Raw genomic sequence first — 13,772 nt, forward strand, 5'->3', positions numbered from 1 at the left:
ACCCACATGGTTCTGTGTTCAGTCCTGCTGCATGGCACCTTGGCAAGTGTCTTCTACTATAGCCTCAGGCCAACCAAAGCCTTGTGACTGGATTTGGTAGCAGAAACTGAAAGAATCCCATTGTATATTGTATGTATGTATGTATGTATGTATGTATGTATGTATGGAGGGAGGGATGTCAGGAAGGGCATCGCTGTTACACTTCCACATGGGAAAGGTCTTCCTTTGATGCTGACATGCAATGTCTGTGCAAGACCCTGCCTCAGTAAAGCTGGACTCAAGAGTCATCTTCATAGTCATAAAACGAGACAGATGAGTGACAACCTGGCCACTGGTGGTGGTGTTACACACCATACTAATCATATCTGTCGGGCATGTAGAAGAGAGTGTAATTCGGCAGGAGGACTTAAACGACATGCAAAGGTACATGAAGCCCAGTTACAACTACAGCCAGCTATTACCAGTAAAGGTTTTAGTTGCCAATTCTGTACAAGACATTGTAGATCTTTAGCTGGGCTAAAAAGTCACATTCGATCACAGCACCAGTAACAGTTAAGCTTCGTGCAATGGCCATACTCGATAACGAGGGGGAAGCCCTAATATGTATGTATGCATGTATGTGTGTGTGTCTTTGCATCCGTGTTTGTCCCCACCTGTCACTGCATGACAACAGGTGTTGATGAGTTTGCAGTTCGGCAAAAGAGACTGATAGTATAAGTACTAAGCTTAGAGACCAATAAAACAAGTCCTGAGCTTGGTTTATTTGACTAAAACCCTTCAAGGCAGAGCTCCAGCATGACTGAAACAAGTGAAGAGAAGCAGAAAGGACAACCCAGGGTGGAGAAATGTGGAGAAAAATCATCGATGGCCTCTGCTCCTTGGGAAAGAAGGACTTAAAGAAGAAGCTTACTGGAATTAAGTTAGGTGTCCTTCCAAGGGTCAGGTGAGGGTGGCATTTAATCCGCTGATCAAAACTACATTTACATTAATCATTATTGTCATTGCTTCAACATCCTCTTTTCCATGCTTGCATGGGTAGGACAGAGTTTATTGAAGGTTTTCTGCAGCCAGGTGCCCTTCCTGTTACCAACTCTCACCTGTCTCCAAGCAAGGTAATATTTCCCCCACGGACAGATGTATTTGCACAGACTATTGGAAATGAACAACATATATTTACAACAATTAGCTGATACAGACAAGAAGACACAAGCATACACACACACATACACACACACACACACACACACGTGTGTGTGTGTGACAGGCTTCTTTCAGTTTCTGTCTACCAAATTCATCACAAGGTTTTGGTCAGCCCAGGGATATAGAAGGGGATGCTGGAAAGTTCCAGGCTTCGGATAAAAGAAAATACAGGAGGATCAGCTAATTATGAATGTTATTCAACATGTCCCCCTCTCAGATTCACATACTTATTGTAGCTGTCCTTCAGTTTTTCTAAGCCCTGTAAAAGAACTTAGAAGGATGGGTCTCCAATCAGGCCTTTCATGATATCCTTAAAGCCAGGAATTTTTCAGTACCCCATCATAGAAGAAGATACTTGCCCAAGATGCCATGCAGCAAGACTGAACCTGAAACCATGAGTTAAGGAACCAAATTTCTTAACCACACAGCCACATCTGCACGTACTGACTTTTCAAATAGATGACACAATGTCATTCACAATTCTTGACAGAAGCGTGACCATTTTTCAGTAACAAGCTGTGATTTGAACTCAGAAATGCAGAACCAAAACAAAATACCACAAGACATCTCATCCAATGATCTAACAATTCCAAGAATATTCTACCTTGGACTGGTACTATTTTTTACGTAGCACCATCATCAGCGTTTTTTACATGGTATCAGTACCAATGCTTTTTACATGGCACCTTATATATATATAGGAGTGGCTGTGTGGTAAGTAGCTTGCTAACCAACCACATGGTTCCGGGTTCAGTCGCACTGCGTGGCATCTTGGGCAAGTGTCTTCTGCTATAGCCCCGGGCCGACCAAAGCCTTGTGAGTGGATTTGGTAGACAGAAACTGAAAGAAGCCTGTCGTATATATGTATATATATGTATGTGTGTGTGTTTGTTCTCCTAGCATTGCTTGACAACCGATGCTGGTGTGTTTACGCCCCCGTCACTTAGCGGTTCGGCAAAAGAGACCAATAGAATAAGTACTGGGCTTACAAAGAATAAGTCCCGGGGTCGATTTGCTCGACTAAAGGCGGTGCTCCAGCATGGCCGCAGTCAAATGACTGAAACAAGTAAAAGAGTAAAGAGTATATACATACATACATATAAAGAAAAAGTATACTTGAAATTAGATATGAGGCTACACTGAAGAGATTTAAAATTTATTAAAGACTTAAATTACTAAAAAGTATGTGTGCTAAATTAACAGCTTAATTATATTATTAGTCTGAGTATAATGTTCTTTTTGTTAACGGAGTGTTGTCAATTAACCTGATTTCAGTATGTTACTGACATATGATCTTGGTAGGATTTGAACTTAAAATTATGAGAAACCAAACTAGACGTAAAATATGAGTCATTTCCTCACCATTCTCTGAGCTTATGAAAAATATATATATATATATATATATATATATATATATATATATATATATATATATATGCACACATATACACAGGGTGTAGTGAATATATTGTCGTCTAAATTACGTAAAAGTGAAAATAACACTGACATCTCATTTTAACAGATATCATCATCATCGTTTAACGTCCGTTTTCTGCGCTAGCATGGGTTGGACGGTTCGACCGGGGTCTGGGAAGCCAGGGCCGCACCAGGCTCCAGTCTAATCTGGCAGTGTTTCTACAGCTGGATGCCCTTCCTAACGCCAACCACTCCGCGAGTGTAGTGGGTGCTTTTAACGTGCCACCGGCACGGAAGCCAGCCAAGGCGGCACTGGCATCGGCCACGTTCGGATGGTGCTTATGTGCCACCGGCACAGAAGCCAGTCGAGGCGGCACTGGCATCGGCCACGTTTAGATGCCGGAATACTAAAGAGTAAATTCATTTAGTAAAATTGCCATTGGCTTCAACCAAGGCCTCCAGACAACTTCGGAATCTCCTGCAACTCTTCTGGATGGTCTCCTTGTTTAAGTTGGTGAATGCTGCCATAATCCTTGCCTTCAGTTCATCTTTGGTGTTACAAGGAGTTTTGTTGCTCGCTCACTCAACTGCACCCCACACATAATAATCAAGAGGGGTTGCAGTCAGGGGAGTTAGGGGTGATGTGGTTGCAGAAATTGTCAGACAGCCATGACTGGGTTTTCCTACTTGTGTGGCACGGTGCAGAGTCCTGTTGCCAGACATAGGGTCTTCCAGCAACCACCCTCTCGACCCAGGTGAGCACTACCTCCTCCAGTCACTTGATGTAGGCTTCCATATTGAGTCTGAGGCTGTGTGGGAAGATGAATGGAGGCATAACATTGTCATCACTAGTGATTGCTCCAAACTCCATTATGTTGACTGGATGTTTGATTTTTATCATTATCGGTACATGTTTTGGAGACACGGCAAGCCAATGGTTGTTTTGTGTGTTCACCATCTGTTCATATTGGAACTTCCAGCGTGAATGCCAAGCAGTACAGCATGTCATTTCCAAATTTCTGGCAGAGTGAATTGTGTCATGGTGCCATTTTTCTCACAGACGGTGCCCAACTGACCCTACTATACTATATAAATAACAAAATCAAAAATAAACAATGCACATGCACGAAATTAAAAATATAAAATGGTGACAATTTACCCATTGCACCCTGTGTGTGTATGTATGTATGTATGTATATTATATATATATATATATATATATATATATATATATATATATATATATATATATATATATATATGTAGTGGATCTTGCATACATGAAGTGGATTCGATCCACCATAGCCAAATTTAAATCAACACTGCTACAGAACTTTTCCCACGGTGGAACAATGGTTTTTCTCTGGCAGCAGTTTTACATTTTCCAGATGCCTTTAACTAGGCCTGAAATAATGTCTTCACCACTTGACTCTTTCTAACCTCTTCTACTTCACCAAAAGCTAGAATAGAGATAACAAGACCACCAACTAAATCTATTGTTCCCAATGATATATCTATCTTTCTGGATAGTTATATAAGCAGCACATCCCAAGCAAAAGTCAGTTTGTCACCAGCCGACCAGCTAGAACCTTGGTCCCCTTGACTATTGTGGGTGTTACCTCCTGCGATAGTTGAAAATCCGCAAAGTAGAAACAATACTGTACTGTATATATTTTTTACCATTTTTATAATTTGTATATGCTTATTCTATTAGAAATACAAAACAACACCACACACTCACCTCCCGAGTTTCGTTTTCCGTACAATACATGCAATTCTTTGTTTACTCATTTATGGTACACTGTGTAATTTCTTTTAATATATTTTAATTAATGTGTTATAAAGTGCAGTACTGTATTCATTTGTATTTATTAATTTTTAGGCGTGAAAATGCTTATTTTACCACAGAAATACTTTTAAAAAATATAAATACCTATTGGCTGCAGGAACCTGTGATATGGTGAGGGGTTACTCTGTGTGTGTGTGTGTGTGTGTACATATATATATATATATATATATATATATATATATATAGGCACAAGCATGGCTGGCTGTGTGGTAAGAAGATTGCTTCTCAACCATATGGTTCCAGGTTCAGTCCCACTGTGGCACCTTGAGCAAGTATCTTCAGGCAAGTGTCTCCTACTGTAGCCCTCAAAACTGGGTTAACCAAAAACTTATGGGTAGATTTCATAAGCAGAACTAAAAGAAACCTGTCATATATATATATATATATATATATATATATATATATATATATCTGTATGTGTGTGTGTGTGTCATTCCTTCTCTTTGTGCTTGTCCCACCACCACAACTTGACAACCAGCATTGGTTTGTTTATGTCCCTGTAACAGTCTGGCAAATAAGACCTATAGATTAAGTACCAGACTTTAAAAACAATATGTACCGGGGTCAATTTGTTTAACTATATAACACTTCAAGGCAGTGCCCCAGCATGACCACAGTGCCGTGATCGAAACAAAAAGACCTAAAAAGGCATGATTACTTACCCGTTTAAAGGATCCAGAGCAATAGCCCGTGGTTGATCTAAATTTTCCCAAAATAATATTTTACGAAATGATCCATTCAAATTACTGACTTCAATCCGATTGGTTTCGGAATCAGTCCAATAAAGCTTTTTTCCTAGCCAATCAAGGGCTAAACCATCCGGCGATAACAATCCAAATGTGATCACATTGTTGCTGGTTTGGGAGCCGTTTATATAGGTTCTTTTAATCATTTCCAAGCTGACGTCGGTCCAAAAGACCGAGTTCTCAGCGTAGAAGAAGTCCACTGCAGCAGCATCTTCAAGGCCACTGATTATCACGGAAGAATTCTGTGAGTCTGCTGCATCAACAAGACGCACATCTTTGCGATTAGCAAACAGCAACAGTGGTGAACCTAAAACAGAAAAATAAAAGAAATTAATTAATCTCATCTCATCTCATAATCTTTTAAGATCATTTACCACATTCACAGGCATATAGGACACACAATCACATAAGATGCACCCCTATTTTACCATAGTACCTTGTGGGGAAAAAAAAATTTATTATATATCATCACGAAGGCGGAGAGATGGCAGACACATTAGCACGCCGGGCGAAATGCTTAGCGGTATTTCGTCTGTTATTACGTTCTGAGTTCAAATTCTGCCGAAGTCAACTTTGCCTTTCATCCTTTTGGGGTCAATAAATAAAGTACCAGTTTCGCACTGTGGTCGATGTAATCGACTTAATTCCTTTGTGTGTCCTTGTTTGTCCCCTCTGTGTTTAGCTCCTTGCGGGCAATAAAGAAATATATATATCATCACATGCTTATTGAAAGATATTGGGTTGTCCGAAAAGTTCGTGCTGATTTTTAAAGGAAAGAAAAAGGTCAATAAATACTTGCCATTACATTTTTAATCAACCAAATATGAACCATTTTGTTACACAATGCGTCTCCATCTTTCCTTTAACTTGAAAATACCCTCTTCCCAGAATTGAGGTGGTTTCATGGCAAAGAATTCATCAACATATCGTTTTACGTCATCCAAAGAATTGAAATTTTTACCATTAAGACTATTCTTCAGAGACCCGAATAAGTGGAAATCTGAAGGAGCAATATCTGGTGAATATAGAGGGTGGGGTAACACATCCCAGCCGAGCTGCAGCAATTTTTGTCTGATTCCCAAAGCATCACGTGCCGAAAATGCACTTTCTTATCTTCCATTTTAAAGGGTTACAGAATTAACACAGGTTATAGGATCATAAACCTTCTTCCACGAAAAGATAGCTTAAACTGTGCTTTAAATGGAGGTGTAGTCAAATCCTATTTTATGGACTCAACCATGTTTTAAAATAAGTTGAAAGATAAGCTACTATAAATCGGCATGAATTTTCCGGACAACCCAATATTTTATCCCTTGGGCATTCACATTACTTCGTCAAATGCATTGCTTATTTATTTTCATTATTTTGAATTATTATTATTATCGAATCATTTATTATCCATTGTTACTGAATCATTTATTATCTTGCAGTTTTGAGATTTCAATAATGCGACTGTTTATTTTGAGAATGACATTGTAGTGCAGGTGTGAGAAGCTGGATCTGGCCAGTTTGAATATAAAACAGGCAGAATATTTGGGTTGGACATGGTTTAAAAGCTAAAGAGTTAACCCTTTCGTTACTGTATTTCTGTTGAGATGCTGTGTTTCTTTCAATTACTTTAAATATAAGAAAGAATTTAGTAAAATAACTTAGTTATCATTCAGCTAGTGTTAGGAACATAAATTGTGACTAAGGTTTGGTGGAAGATTTTAATTCAAAACTTATGAAAACAAAACATTTGTACAACAGAGCCAGAGCCGGTTTCAGCCGGGTTAGTAACGAAAGGGTTAAATTCGTTTTGGAGAGGCAAAACGTATGATTCTGTGCATGTAGATACAATGCTGTGACAGTATATTAGCATAAAGTATGAAACCATAAATTTATCATAAATAAACTACATGGCCCTAATACAACCATATTAGGGATGGGAGACTGAATGTCATGAGAGAACCAAATAAGCTTAGGTCTTTTAGGTTCAATAATTGTTACCAATAATGAAATACTGAAAATGAGCCCAGTTATCACAGACACATGAAAATTTGCTTATGCTGTGTCAGCAAGTATGTGGTGAGGTCACATCACGTTATATCACCTTCCTTAGCATACACGGCTCACACTTGATAGGTTTCTTAGGTTATTTAATGAGAGTTAAGTAAAAAGCACTAAGTATGTTAAAGGTGCCGCATGAAAAGCACTGGTGGTGGTGCCGCGTATAGAGCACTGTTGACGGTGCCGCGTATAAAGCACTGTTGACGGTGCAGCGTATAAAGCACTGTTGACGGTGCCGCGTATAAAGCACTGTTGACGGTGCCGCGTATAAAGCACTGTTGACGGTGCGCGTATAAAGCACTGTTGACGGTACCGCATATAAAGCACTTGACGGTACCGCGTATAAAGCACTGTTGACGGTGTCGCGTATAAAGCACTGTTGACGGTGTCGCGTATAAAGCACAGTTGACGGTGTCGCGTATAAAGCACAGTTGACGGTACCGCGTATAAAGCACTGTTGACGGTACCGCGTATAAAGCACTGTTGACGGTACCGTGTATAAAGCACTGTTGACGGTACCGTGTATAAAGCACTGTTGACGGTACCGTGTATAAAGCACTGTTGACGGTGTCGCGTATAAAGCACTGTTGACGGAGCCGCGTATAAAGCACTGTTGACGGAGCCGCGTATAAAGCACTGTTGACGGAGCCGCTTATAAAGCACTGTTGACGGTTCCACGTATAGAGCACTGTTGACGGTGCCGCGTATAAAGCACTGTTGACGGTGCCGCGTATAAAGCACTGTTGACGGTACCGCGTATAAAGCACTGTTGACGGTGCCGCGTATAAAGCACTGTTGACGGTGCCGCGTATAAAGCACTGTTGACGGTGCCGCGTATAAAGCACTGTTGACGGTGCCGCGTATAAAGCACTGTTGACGGTACCGCATATAAAGCACTGTTGACGGTACCGCGTATAAAGCACTGTTGACGGTACCGCGTGTAAAGCACTGTTGACGGTGCCGCGTGTAAAGCACTGATGACGGTGCCGCGTGTAAAGCACTGATGACGGTGCCGCGTGTAAAGCACTGATGACGGTGCCGCGTGTAAAGCACTGATGACGGTGCCGCGTGTAAAGCACTGTTGACGGTGCCGCGTGTAAAGCACTGTTGACGGTGCCGCGTATAAAGCACTGTTGACGGTGCTGCGTATAAAACACAGTTGAGTAAATATTATCTTGCTTGGAAGTAGGTGAGAGTTGGTGACGGGAAGGGCGTCCAGCAGGGGAAACTCTGCCTGCAACAGACTTTGTCCCATCTGAGCAAACATGGAAAAGTGAACTTCAAAACAACGACAACATATCTTGAATTTTGAAGTGGTGGAGACTTCAGGGGCCAACTAGTAGCCACTGGATTCCAGAGTAGAAGCACACTGAAATTTTAGACAAGAAATTTCAATAACTACAACACCAAATTCATGCTTTCGCATCTAATCTTATTTAATGGTCACAGTGATGCAATGAGGATGCACAGAGAGACTGTGAGTTTGACAGAAATTATCAAAATGTACGTGCCACATGGTACAACATTTGAAACCAGTGGGAACTCGACCCCAAACTGCTCAGGTCTGGCAATACCAAAGGCAGCTAAAACCTAACATCCCCACATATATAGTGTCCACTGTTGTAGTTGCAGCTCATTGATAATATCTGCATCAGATACTCTTTTACTTGTTTCAGTCATTTTGACTGCGGCCATGCTGGAGCACCGCCTTTAGTCGAGCAAATCGACCCCAGGACTTATTCTTTGTAAGCCTAGTACTTATTCTATCGGTCTCTTTTGCTGAACCACTAAGTTACGGTGACGTAAACACACCAGCATCGGTTGTCAAGCGATGGTGGGGGGTGGGTGTGGACAAACACAGACACACACATATATATATATATATATATATATACACACACACATATCTATATGATGAGCTTCTTTCAGTTTCCGTTTACCAAATCCACTCACAAGGCTTTGGTCAACCCGAGGCTATAGTAGAAGACACTTGCCCAAAGTGCCATGCAGTGGGACTGAACCTGGAACCATGTGGTTGGTAAACAAGCTACTTACCACACAGCCACTCCTACACCTATGCTTGTGATCCCCAAGCACAACCAGCTTCTGTTTGCAATGGTGTACATTTGCTGGTTGGAACCAGTTCAACCCAACCTGGTTGAAGCCAACACATCACCAGCATTGTTTCATGTCAAATTTTCCATGCTTGTATATGGGTCAGATGGAATTTGTTGAGACAGATTTTCTACGGCTGGATGCCCTTCCTGTTGTCAACCCTCAACTGTTTCCAAGCAAGATAATATTTTCCCATAACCAGATAAGTTTTTTTTTTCACAGAAGACTGGAAACCAACAATATCAATGTGAGGTATACTAGCCATCTCAATATGGCTAACCACTAAGGGTGGGTGTTACTGTAGCTTGTAGGCCCAGGAGAACATCTCCTCCAGCTGGCTTTAGGCACACTTTCTGTGCCCTTATGGTATTTGCAAAGGGAGGTCATCCCTCCCTCGTCAACCTAAGTGATACGCACGGACTGCAGTTTCTAGGTATTGACCTGTCATCAGTGTACGACAATCACCGGTTTTCGATGAAAGGGGTCCCAATGCAAATCCTTATATCGTTTTTCCAGTAACTTTTCGTCACTGATCTCGAAAAACTGCAAGCAATAATAAATCTCTGAACGATAATAAATCTCTTATACCTCGTTCAGAGATTTATTATTATCAACAATATCAATTGTATGACAATGATACTCATTTACAACCATCATGTGATGCCAAAATAAGGCTACATACACACATACATGCAACAGGCTTCTTTCAGTTTCCATCTACCAAATTCATTCGCAAGGATTTGATCAGCGTACAAGATACTTCCTCAAGGTGTTGTGCAATGATACTTGAACCTGAGACCACATGGTAAAGAAGCAAACTTCTTACCCACACAGACAAGCCTGCACATATCACACATACAAGTACATAAAAATATTAGTTGATTTCATTTTTACATAGAATTCATTATCAAATCTGCCTTTTTAAAGACAGCTTTGAAGGATTTGAAGGCTGCTATTTCTAATAGGCTGAAATATCTACAGAGAAGTTCCCTTTTGGTTCATAATAGGTTTTGAAAGTATAAACTGTTTCAACGGTTGCATATCTATCTATAAATATATAAAGCTGAAGTTGTCTGTGTATGGCAGGTTTGGTAGCCTTCAACTAACACTATCTCCTCCGAGACCCTGCGGCGCAAGTTGACCAAAATTGAGAGTATGATAGAAGAAGGCTTGCTCTTCCTTCCGTAGAAGAAAAAATTCAAATCGGACCATGTTAACACCAAAAGTTATTTACATCAAAAGGTGCTTTTTTTCTATGAAAATCCCTATTTTTTAATAATTTTTTTACTGCTGTGTTGCCATTTTTCGGTGTATTTCAACCAGAAAAATGTTCACTTAAAGAGAATGACAAGCTACATAATGCAAAATATTTACTTTTCAAAAATTCCAATTCTAAAGGGTCAAAAAGAAAACAAACCCGAGCAATGCTGGGCTATACTGCTAGTTTATAACTAAAATAGTTTTCAAGTTATAGAGCTAAAAACCTTAGTCAACATTTCTATCACATGATCCGTCAAGATTGTTCAACTCTGGGTGTTTACTCTAAACCATGGAAATTGGATACACAGACAACATATAAAATAATAAAACAGTAAAAAATGTTAAAAATCAACAATAGAAATGGAAATTAAAAACATGCCAAACAACTTAGGAGCAGTCTCAAGAACAGAATGATTTGACCCTCGTTAACTATAATAATTTAACTTTTAATCATGTGATTATTCTTGTGAACTGGAATTAAAATTAGAACTGCAGTTATTGTAACTTGGCCTTGATGTCAAAAAATTGCACTAGACTTTTTTTTTTTCAAATTTAGTTACTGTATTGTCTATGTCAACTGAGACACTGATAAAAATATGAAAAAATCTTTTTTTGAAAGTTTGTGTTTTATCAGAAAAACTTGTTGCTATAAGTTTACTAAATAGATTTTTTCCTAAAGAGACATGCATAGTACACTAATGTTCAAAATTAACCTATACTCTTTACTCTCTCTTTTACTTGTTTCAGTCATTTGACTGCAGCCATGCTGGAGCACCGCCTTTAATCGAGCATCTCGACCCCAGGACTTATTCTTTTGTAAGCCCAGTACTTATTCTATCGGTCTCTTTTGCCGAACCGCTAAGTAACGGGGACATAAACACACCAGCATCGGTTGTCAAGCAATGCTAGGGGGGACACAGACACACGAACACACACACATACATATATATACATATATACGACAGGCTTCTTTCAGTTTCCGTCTACCAAATCCACTCACAAGGCTTTGGTCGGCCCGAGGATATAGTAGAAGACACTTGCCCAAGGTGCCACGCAGTGGGACTGAACCCGGAACCATGTGGTTGGTAAACAAGCTACTTACCACACAGCCACTCTTGCGCCTATGTTTGTGATATTTCTATATCTATAAAACAGTCCTTAATCATCTCATCTCATCTAGATCATCCCATAGGGCGTCCCACATAGGGGTTTTGGTCGTGCATACTATAGGAGTTACAGGGCACTGCTCCATGTGGCCCTGCAGTTTCCATTTAACTAGGAATATTAGGGTCTCATCCATTGTCTGGTATTCAAGATCCTCTGTGTGACATCCTGCTAGTTCAAAGCCAGAAATCTGATCTGTTAGGTCCTACCTATAACTAAATCCACACCCTGCTGTCGGCGCTTCGATTTATTGTCATCATCTGTCTCCTACCCTTCGACCAGTCTGGCCTGGTAAGACCTGCCTGAAGATTTCTCTCACTCCAGCATAGCTCTCCGGGTCAATGGAGCACACAGGCACTTCACCGTAACTAGGTACTTGTTGAATTGGATGTTGACTACACAGTAGTTCTTCCGCCCTTAAACTAGGATTGTTTGTTGATAACATCATAACTTTCTGATCCCTTCATCATCATCCTTTAACGTCCGCTTTCCATGCTAGCATGGGTTAGCCAGTTTGACCGGGGTCTGGGGAGCCAGGAGGCTACACCAGGCCCAGTCTGATCTGGCAGTGTTTCTACAGCTGGATGCCCTTCCTAATGCCAACCACTCAGTGAGTGTAGTAGGTGCTTTTTACGTGCCACCAGCACAGGGGCCAGAGGAGGCTGGCAAATGGCCATGATCAGTTGATGCTTTTTACGTGTTACTGGCACGAACATCAGTCAGGTGGCGCTGGCATCAGCCACGTTCGGATGGTGCTTTTTACGTGCCACTGGCATGGGTATAACAACAACAGTTTCCATTTGATTTTTATTTGATGTTGATGTACTTGAGATATCTCCCCAAGCACAGCAGGTCACCCTACAATCCAAGGTTAGCACAGCAGGCCGTCCTGGGAGCCATGAACTCACTTTATTTGTCGGGTCTTTGCAGTCACAGCATATCTCAGAGGTCTTGGTCTTTCGTCATTGCCTCTGTGAGGCCCAACGTGCCTCTTACAATAAATGACTCCCATGCCTAGTTGAAAGAAACTGAAGCAATATGATTGAAAACAAATATATATTCATAGTTCACAGTGTAAGGAATAGTAGCTTTGTAAACCTGCCAGCCACACATCTTGTGTGTGTGTGTGTGTATACACGTGTGTGTGTTTGTGTATTCCCTTCCATTGCTTGACAATCTTATTTCTTTACTGCCCACAAGGGGCTACACACAGAGGGTGACAAACAAGGACAGACAAACGGATTAAGTTGATTATATCGACCCAAGTGCGTAACTGGTACTTAATTTATCGACCTCAAAAGGATGAAAGGCAAAGTCGACCTCTACGGAATTTGAACTCAGAACGTAGAGACAGACAAATTACCGCTAAGCATTTCGTCCGGCGTGCTTATGTTTTGCTTGATAATCTGTTGGTTTGTTTACATCCCTGTAACTTAAGCAGTTCAGCAAAAGATACAGGCAGAATGAATACTCTCTCTTTTTACTCTTTTACTTGTTTCAGTCATTTGACTGCAGCCATGCTGGGGCACCGCCTTTAGTCGAGCAAATCAACCCCAGGACTTATTCTTTGTAAGCCCAGTACTTATTCTATCGGTCTCTTTTTGCCGAACCGCTAAGTTACGGAGCCGTAAACACACCAGCATCGGTTGTCAAGCGATGTTGGGGGGCACAAACACAGACACACAAACACACACATATATATACATATATACGACAGGCTTCTTTTCAGTTTCCGTCTACCAAATCCACTCACAAGGCTTTGGTCGGCCTGAAGCTATAGTAGAAGACACTTGCCCAAGGTGCCACACAGTGGGAATGAACCCGGAACCATATGGTTGGTAAGCAAGCTACTTACCACACAGCCACACCAGACTTCAGAATAAGTACCAGGGGCAATGTTTGACTAAACCCCTTCAAAGCAGTGCTCCAGCATGGCTGCAATCTAATGACTGAACCGACTGAAAGGAAAGATA

The 13,772-nt window shown here is 40.9% G+C and overlaps 1 protein-coding gene across 1 annotated transcript in view; it reads right to left on the reverse strand.

Annotated features, from left to right (window-relative positions):
• LOC115216962 (low-density lipoprotein receptor-related protein 6) overlaps positions 1–13,772 on the reverse strand; it is a 91,916-nt gene that overhangs the window by 51,154 nt on the left and 26,990 nt on the right. The window contains exon 2 of the mRNA XM_029786433.2: positions 5,128–5,518. Coding sequence (XP_029642293.1) covers positions 5,128–5,518 — 391 coding nt within the window. The remainder of the gene's footprint in view (positions 1–5,127; positions 5,519–13,772) is intronic.

The sequence above is a fragment of the Octopus sinensis genome, linkage group LG11 (assembly GCF_006345805.1).
Source record: "Octopus sinensis linkage group LG11, ASM634580v1, whole genome shotgun sequence".
Taxonomy (NCBI): Eukaryota; Metazoa; Mollusca; class Cephalopoda; order Octopoda; family Octopodidae; genus Octopus; species Octopus sinensis.